The 8,738-nt window shown below is 45.7% G+C and overlaps 2 protein-coding genes across 5 annotated transcripts in view; one reads left to right on the forward strand and one right to left on the reverse strand.

The window, feature by feature from the left end:
- The window catches only part of ARFIP1 (ADP ribosylation factor interacting protein 1), a 36,182-nt gene extending 34,697 nt beyond the window's left edge, over positions 1 to 1,485 (reverse strand). Inside the window, exon 1 of one of the 4 annotated variants that reach the window (XM_053403091.1) lies at positions 1,323 to 1,485. The gene's annotated coding sequence lies outside the window, so the exon portion shown is untranslated. The remainder of the gene's footprint in view (positions 1 to 1,322) is intronic. The other 3 variants (XM_053403090.1, XM_053403092.1, XM_053403093.1) reach the window with 3 other exon arrangements.
- Positions 1,486 to 2,684: 1,199 nt separating this feature from the next.
- On the forward strand, positions 2,685 to 7,603 carry TIGD4 (tigger transposable element derived 4). Its single transcript, XM_053403095.1, has one exon. The coding sequence runs from the start codon at positions 4,431 to 4,433 to the stop codon at positions 6,027 to 6,029; it is 1,599 nt and encodes a 532-aa protein (XP_053259070.1). The 5' UTR covers positions 2,685 to 4,430; the 3' UTR covers positions 6,030 to 7,603.
- The last annotated feature ends 1,135 nt before the right edge of the window (positions 7,604 to 8,738 follow it).

The following is an 8,738-nucleotide window of genomic DNA, read 5'->3' on the forward strand; positions in this document are numbered from 1 at the left end:
GGCAGGTGGGGGAGGACATTCTTGGGCAAATCCTCCAAGTTCTAGTCATCTATAAAACCAGAAAAGCCACAATTCCAGAAAGAGTTGGTACAATACACACAGACTAGTGTACTCTGCAAGATGAATGCTGCGGTATAAGAAGTGCAAGAAGAGACCCGAGTACATTATTCAACTAAGCAGCAGCCACATTTGTGCATCTCACTGTATTTTGAATGTACCTGCAAAAACCATTCCATGTCTGTTTCCTATGGATGACTATTTCCTAGCTTGACCATCAGCTTCACCTACTGACTTTAGAGAAGTCACTTCCACCCTAACAATCTTTAAGAACTGATCCAATATTAAATTTCTTCATAAGAAGACATAACTATTCAAGTTTTAAATCCCAGACAGTACTGAACTACAAGTTCCATTTCACAACGAAGAAAGCTACCTTTGTGTGAACATAGCCCCAAACCTTTCATCTATAACTCATCCAAATGGCTAGGAGTCATGGATTCTGGGGAAGCAGGGCAGAAAGAAGAGTGCATGGCCAGAATACAACCCCTGAGCAAAAACAAAGCAGCAGCAACTTCACTTTTGGAAGTCAAGGGTGTAAGCACCAAGGAACCTAAAGATTTTGGTTTTTTTTAAAGGCTAAATAAAGTGAGAAAGAGAAGAAAACCAAAAAGGGCGTTTTTCCATGAGGAGGTTTGTATTTCTCCGCTGAGCACAAGTACTTCCTCCTGGGCACAAACACATCAGCTTTACACCTGCCCTTTGCCCCACCCTCCAGGAGATAAAGACCAGGAACCCTGAGTGCGCACCAGGATCCCCTTCCCGACAGGCCTCCCAAGCGGATTTGTTACCTAACAGGCGAAGGTTTGCGAGGCGAAACTAATCTTCCCGCATCGTCCTATACCTCCGTGCCGTGACATTTAAAAAATAAATAAAAATAAAGCAACACCTGTTGAGCCACTGCCTGCCGGGCAGGCTGCAGAGCTCTCTTCCGGGAAAGAGCGAAAGGTGGGGGGACGCGCCCTTCCCTCATACGTGGCCTAGGCCCCGGCTGAAGCTCCGGGGCCGCAGCAGGAGGAGGCCAAGAACACCGGCCTGGCGCCGCGGGCGAGGAGGAAGGAGCGGAGTAACGGGAGAGGCGGCGGCGGCGGCGGAACGAGAAGGGCTTCGGCGAGGGAGACGCTGAGGGCTCTGCGTCGGTCCTGTCTGAGGGGAGAGGGTTTTTTTTTTGGGGGGGGACACGGCGCTCATCTCTTCGCCCCCCCCCCGCCCACAGCAGCCACCCACCACACCCTTCTTCTTCTCCTTCTCCCTCCCTCACTTGCCTTCAAGCTCGGCTGCTTCCAGTTGCTCCCCCCGCAAAAGCCACGGAAACACGGCAGAGCAGCTTAAACGGAAAGGGCTCGCGAGGAAACGGGCGCCGGTTACTTCAGCCTCTCTCTCTCTCTCTCTCTCCCTACCCCCCCTCCCCGCCCTGCTTCCCTCCCTGAACGGCTGCACCAACCGGAACTGCCTGGCCGGAAGTAGAGCGTCCGCTTGCTGCTCTGTAACTTTCCGAAGGGGCCGCTCTAGGCGGCGGCAGCAGCGAGGGGCCGCTTCCACGTTGCTGTCACCATGGCAACAGCATCCGGACCTGTAGTTTTGCGGCCGGTCTCCCCCACCACTTCTCGCTTCCAGCCTGCGACAAGCGGGCCGCGGCTGCAGACCTAGTGGAAAAAAAGGGGAGCTCCTCCGGTTGTGCAGGGCAACCAGTGCGCAGAAGTAGAATAGGGTGCCGTGCCCTTTAAGGGCTCCTCCACTTCGAATTGCGGCTCGCCAGTAGGAACGGGAAGCGAAGGATGTGCTGTGTGTGGCTTTTCCTTTCCCGCCCTCCCAGAGGACTTAAGTGCATTCAATTGCCTGCGGCAAAAACAAGGAAGAGCCTCGTTTCACCCGGGAACTTCCCTAAACAGGGTTGCCTTCAGATGTTGAGATTCCAACTAGACATCAGGAAGACCTTTCTGATGGCAAGAGCTGTTTGACAGTGGAAAAGGTTCCTTTGGAAGGTGGTGGGCCTCCCTTGGAGGTTTTTAAGCAGAGGTGGGATGGCTGTCTGTCATGGATGCTTTAGTTGAGATTCCTGCATTGCAGGGGGTTGATGACTCTCAGGTTCCCTCCCAACTCTACAATTCTGTGATTCCTAGGAGAGGTGGGATAGTTGTAAGCGGCAAACGGAAATACAGTCATACCTCGGGTTGAAGTAGCTTTGGGATAAATATTTTCGGGTTGTGCGCTGTGGTGACCCGGAAGTAACGGAGCGCGCTACTTTCGGGTTTCGCCGCTCATGCATGCGCAGATGGTAAAAAAGACGTCACGCGCATGCACAGAAGGGGCGAATTGCAACCTGCAGATGCACGGATGCAGGTTGCGTTCACTTTTGGATGCGAACGGGGCTCCAGAATGGATCCCGTTCGCATCCAGAGGTACAGTGGTACCTCGGTTTACGAACTTAATTTGTTGCGGAGGTCCATTCTTAACCCAAAACCGTTCTTAACCTGAGGTGTGCTTTCGCTAATAGGGCCTCCCACTGCCGTGCGACTTCCACTCACATCCTAGAGCAAAGTTTGTTACCCGGAACACCTACTTCATAAGCGTTCATAAGGAGGACGGTACGTAACCCAAGGTTCCACTGTACACGAGAATTCAAGTGCTGCTGCTGGGCCTCCACCGCACCTGATCACACACACACACCACCCTTAATGTAGCTGCGTCCCCCCACTGCCACCACCATGGAATCAACAGCCCAACCCACCTTCCCTGCTGGGCTGCCAGTGTGGCGTCTAACCTTCGGAAGGGCAGCAGTGCCGCTTTAGAATAGGACTGACCTTGATTGCCATCTGTGGTGGCCACCATCTTTGGATCGCATAGATCATTGTGTTCTGGGTAAATCAAGATGGTGGGCAGCCACCATAGACTGGACCTAACCATGGCTTCCAATAAAAAGCAGCAGTGCTATCCGCTGCTAAGACACCACCAGGGGAGGGGGGGTAGCAGTGAGGACAGTGAGTGGTGGCATAGCTGAGTTGAGCTGCAGTGAGGTCCTTAGCTAGTGTGCCAGGGCTGCATGTAATTAACATCATGTGAAGAAAAAGTAAGGCTGCATACACTAGTTCTATTCAGTGATCTCTGCTTAGGAGATATGCACCTAATTCGTAGATAATGTGGGGGCAAGCCTGGCACACATGCTGCAATGACAGGGCTAGCACACATGGCTCTGCTCTTTCTTCATGTGCTGTTGATTGCATGGAGAATATCATGGCTAAATAGAGTTCAGTGAAGAATGTGAGTTGGACTCAAAGTCTATATTGTGGCTGGAATAGGTTGGGAGGGGCAGTCACCTGGCTCTCTATTGATGTAAGAGGAAGTGGAATAATGTGCTGTACTCCTTTTTTCGGGAGTAAAGTTACATTGGTGGAAACAATGGCTGAGTGAGTGTAGGATTTGGACTAAGCCACCTGCCAAGCCTCCGCACTTCACCCATTACAGGCTCTTTCCCTGTGATCACTCCTGACTTTTCTGCATTCAGCATAAAGGCCTGAATAAAATTTCAAAGCATGTTCAGCTGAGTGCATTCTCCCATCAGATCTTCACATGGAATGCTTGATAGGACATGATTCTACTTTTAGAGCACAAGTGGTGAACCTCATGCCAAATTTGGCCCTACAGGGTTCTCTGTTTGGCCCCCAGGACTCTCCACAGGCCACACCCCTCACCAGGCCTGCTCAACACCCTCCTTGAGTGTTTTGCCCTGCTAGAATGTGCCCTTGAACTCTGACATTGCAAGATAGAGAGGAAAGCATGAGTATAGGGAGAAATTAGCCTTCTAGTTAGTTGCTCTGCTCACTTTGGCCTCAGGCTTCACCCCCCCCCCACTGGCCTGTGGCCCCAGAAGACTGCTCAGAATAGACAGCAGCCCTTGAGCTGAAATAAGGTTCCCTAAACCTGTGCCAGGCATAGAGTAGGGCGCCAAAGATCCATGTTAAAACAGCTACTGCAACAAATAGACACATCTGTCAGCAGATCTCTCAAATTAAAGCAGCAGTACTGACATGTTTTACATATAGTACAGCTGAAGTTACGTTTCACACTTTATTTTGATGTGAGATAAGAAGATTCCTAGTTGAAAAGTACTCAACTCTTTAGTTCACATGTTTGAAACTCAGTCTAGAGAAGTTATGGAAAATATTCTTATTGGGCAAAGATACCAGAAGGGCTTGTTTGTGCTCATTCCTTAACTGTGTGCTTGTGATATACAAGAATATACCCATGGCATTGCTACTCTAACTCTGTGACGTTTATTTATTAACACAGTGACGTTTATACCATGAGATCAGGGTACTCATTTGAAAGCCAATCTAATTAAAGCACTTGAGGATAGCGAGGTGACAGAACAAATGTCTCTAGATGCATTCGAGCCTCTGAGGGAGTTTGGGGGTTGTACCATGGCGGAGTCTTCAGATGCTCCCTCACTTCTGCCTGCAGTAAGGAAGAAGAAAAGCTTATCACTCAAGGACAAAATTAGTATAATAGCTGCAATAGAAAGTGGCAAGAAGAAGGCAGACATTGCGGAAAGATATGGTATAAAGAAAAACTCCTTGTCCTCCATCATGAAGAACAAAGAGAAAGTTTTAGAAGCCTTTGAATCATGGCAATTTGACCCTAAAAGAAAAAGGTTAAGGACTGCATTTCATACAGATCTGGAAGAGGCACTGGTGAAGTGGTATAGAATGGCTCGGTGTTCAAATATACCAGTGAATGGGCCAATGCTACGCTTTCAAGCTAATGATTTTGCACAGAAACTTGGACATAACGATTTTAAATGCAGCAATGGCTGGCTAGATCGTTTTAAAGCAAGGTATGGACTGGCATTCAGATCTCAGCCAGTTATAGCTACTGCTCGTACTACTCGTACCACTACTGCTACCACTGCAGAGGATACAGCAACTGCTTGGCATCAAAAGATTCTGTCTTACTATTTAAAGGTTTATCAGCCAAATGATATATTTAACATGAAGGAGACAGGATTGTTTTATCAGATGTTACCTAGTCCTACTTTTACATTTAAAGGAGAAACATTCTCCCTGGGAAAATTAGGCAAAGAAAAAATAACTGTAGTGGTTGGCGTAAATATGGATGCTTCAGAAAAACTTCCGTTGCTTGTTATAGGAAAGAACAAAACTCCCTGCTGCTTTCAGGGTGTCACATCATTGCCTGTGGAATATCAGTCAACTACTATGGCACAGATGACTTCAGAGCTGTTTGATCAGTGGGTGAGCAAACTTGACAAGAGATTTCAAATACAGAAGCGTCACATCATTATTTTTGTGGACTCTTTCCCTTTTCACCCGGAGGTAAGGAATTTGAAGTCTATCAGACTTGTATCCTTCCCTTCTTGCTCACCCTCCAGATTTACAGCTGTGAAACAAAATATCACCAAGAGTCTGAAAGTAAAATACCGGTGCCTTCTTCTCAAGAGATTTGTAGACTGTGTTGAAAGTGGTAAGGAATTCACGCTGACTTTGCTTGATGCCGTTGACATGTTATACCTGTGTTGGAGGGCTGTATCTCCAGGGACAGTAGTTAAAAGCCATAGCAAAGAAGGGTTTAGATCACAAACTGGGGAAAACATTGATGAGGACGCAGAAACGGAAATTAATTTTGATTTGGCTGCATATGCATTGGCAGCAGGAGTTGAGTTTCCAAAAGGCTTGTCTTTGGAGGAATATGTAGCTTTCAATGATGACTTGATAAATTGTGAAATGCCTCCTAACACTGAAATATCACAGGCTAAAAAAGGTACTTCAAGTGAAACTTATGAGAAAGATGAAGGTGATGACTTTCCAGGATGTAAACACCCTTCGCCATCAAAGAAGGAGGCCCTTACTGCTTTAGATACTCTTCGAAGATTTCTTAGACATCAAGATTTGAAGGAATCTCTTCATACTTCCTTCACGATTCTGGAGGACTTTATTCATCTTGCAGCATCTAAATAAGTACTTTAATGGAAACTACTAATTGCTTAGTTCGTTTTAAAAACAACTCTATCATATAGTACAGGCCTATAAAATTTGAGGCCTATTATGCTAAACCCGGCCTATGAGCCATGTATGGTGGATTTTGCTGCCTCCATGGGACTGCAAAAACCCAGAGAGCTGTCAAATGCCCACCACATGGCTGGTGGATTGTGTCTGCCTTGGCAGGTCACAAACTGGACAGGCCCAATGAACAATGCAAGATTTTGTGAATTGTGTTGCAATGGTGCTACCCCGATCCATAATTTGTCTACGCTCTAAGGTTACAATTGTATTCTTCTCACCCCAGAAGAATTCAGAGTAACATTTGATGCTCACAACAACCCTGTAAGGTAGATTATGGCAAGAGATCGAGATGTATCTTTGTAAGCACTGCTGTATAACAACTAGTTTACGTTAATGCAAGTTATCCTAAAATAGTAGTTTTTCTTTCTGCATTTATGATTATGATTAGATATTTATTTATACCCCGTCTTTCCCCTTGATGGGACTCAAAGCAACTTACAGATGCAGTGGTATCTCGGTTTACGAACAGCCCTGTTTATGAACTATTTGGTTTCCGAACTCCGCAAAACCAGAAGTAGGGTCCCAGTTTGCGAACTTTACCTCAGTCTAAGAACGGAATCCGAATGGTGAAAGGGCACCAGTGCAGGAGGCCTCATTAGGGAAAGTGTGCCTTGGTTTAAGAATGGTTTCGGTTTAAGAACGGACTTCCGGAATGGATTAAGTTCATAAACTGAGGTACCAGTGTATAATGTTTTGTTACTGCTTGCTGTTTCTTTAGCTGAAGATGCTTCCCCAGCTCTTCCAGTCAGTAGCTCTTGAGTGGAATCTTGGCATATTGCTTTGACAAGCGACTCCCCACCATCTAACACATCTAATATTATACCCCTAAAGAGATCACATTGCAAAACTGTGAGATGCATAGCAGCAAAGTGGGTCAGGTTTGACATGGATGTAAAATGTGACTTGAGCTGCCAGCATGAAGTACTTTACGCAAAGCGTGTTAAGAAAACACTAAAATAAATGAAATATTTAAGACTAGAATGTACTTACAACATTTCACTGGCTCTGTTTCACATGATGCAGACTAAATAAGTTATTTTGTTATGAATTAAATCAAGTAATATTAACAGATAACAATATATACCCACATGCTCAAGCCTTTATAGCAGCTCAATATATTAGGAAGATGTTAAGACCCAGAGGATTCAGATTGGGACCAAACAGACAGCCTTGACACACCTGAATAACCTGTTTAGCAGTCCAACTCACCTTGCCATTCAGACACCTCACTCGGGGCAGGGGGGCTTTGATCAGCTTCTGCACCCCTTTACAGATCCAGGTTTCCACCACTTCCTATCCTAACCTCCTATCTCCCTAAAGCTGAGGAAGAAACAGAACTGGCGAAGAACCAGAGGTCTGCTTAGAAAATGTATACTTAAGTGGGCAACTGGTGCATCTTGGGACCCAGTTGGTGATCTGAAAGAGAATGGCCTGGCTTTCCTAGCATAAAACAGCTCAGTGTGTGCCTGCTTTTTTGTTCATTCTGGCACTGGCTCCTGACTGGATCTCCCTTTGCTTTGTGCCAGAATTCTACCTGCACTTTGGTCTCTGTGCCTGGTTGGACTCCAGTAAGATGAGCTGATCTCGGACAGAAGCAAAAAACGATCCAAATAACTGGTGGTATTCAACTAAGTTTTATTAAAAGCAGACCCACTGAAATTAATAAACGCAACCAAGTTAGATCTGTGAATTTTAGTGCGTCTACTCCGAGCAGCATACCACCCAAAATATCAGCTAAATATTTTCTGAGGTGTTCTGGATACATACAAAAAACCCTTCCTACACAGCCTGAAATTTCCACATGCTTCAGACTATAACTCCCATGACCTCCAGCCATCCTGGGTAACAGATGGGAATAATGGGAGTTGCAATCTGACTGCCTTAAGGAAACCCATTTGGCGCGCTCTGACTTTAAAACTCTACTTCTTTGCTCCTGCTGGCAAATTACAGTGCCTTACATAAAAGTGTGTGTGTGTGCGCACACATGCGCGCGCGCACACACACACACACACACACACACAAGATTCTGACTACTATTCTTACCACTACAGCACATGATGGTGATCTCATGATATAATTTCAGCAGTACTATTTATGGCAGTATTCCAAAGCGTGTATCCCAGTACTACAGAACATACTCTATATATATATATATATATATATATATATATATATATATATATTTCAATAAATAAATAAATATGTTACTCTGCCCATCTGGTTGATGGTTTTCTTTTCTTTACGTTGCTTAATTCATCTTTATAGGGGGCAGGATCAAAGGCACTTTGCAAAAAATACACAAATTATGTAATCTGTGGAAAGTGATCCTGAGTATGTACTTTGGCTTAAGGATGTAAGAGTGCCAGAGAGCAACTTGGAGGTTTACTGGCAGGGCAACAACTAAGGCTATGCACACATTGAATTTATTCTGGCTCCAGAGTGCTCCCACTGCTGGTTTTTGAAACCGTGTACACGTGACATTAGTCGCAATCCACGTCTATGATGCAGTTTCTCAAATAACAGAGGACAAGTCTGCTTTCTCTTCTCCATGACAGCCACCCAGATGTTTGAAGACTGGTATTATACCTACCCACTGCCTTAATC

Source organism: Podarcis raffonei, chromosome 9 (genome assembly GCF_027172205.1).
Source record: "Podarcis raffonei isolate rPodRaf1 chromosome 9, rPodRaf1.pri, whole genome shotgun sequence".
Classification (NCBI taxonomy): domain Eukaryota; kingdom Metazoa; phylum Chordata; class Lepidosauria; order Squamata; family Lacertidae; genus Podarcis; species Podarcis raffonei.

Bases quoted from the DNA above. Each gene is read 5' to 3' on its own strand.
- TIGD4 (XM_053403095.1), top strand. From the start codon at position 4,431: ATGTCTCTAGATGCATTCGAGCCTCTGAGGGAGTTTGGGGGTTGTACC.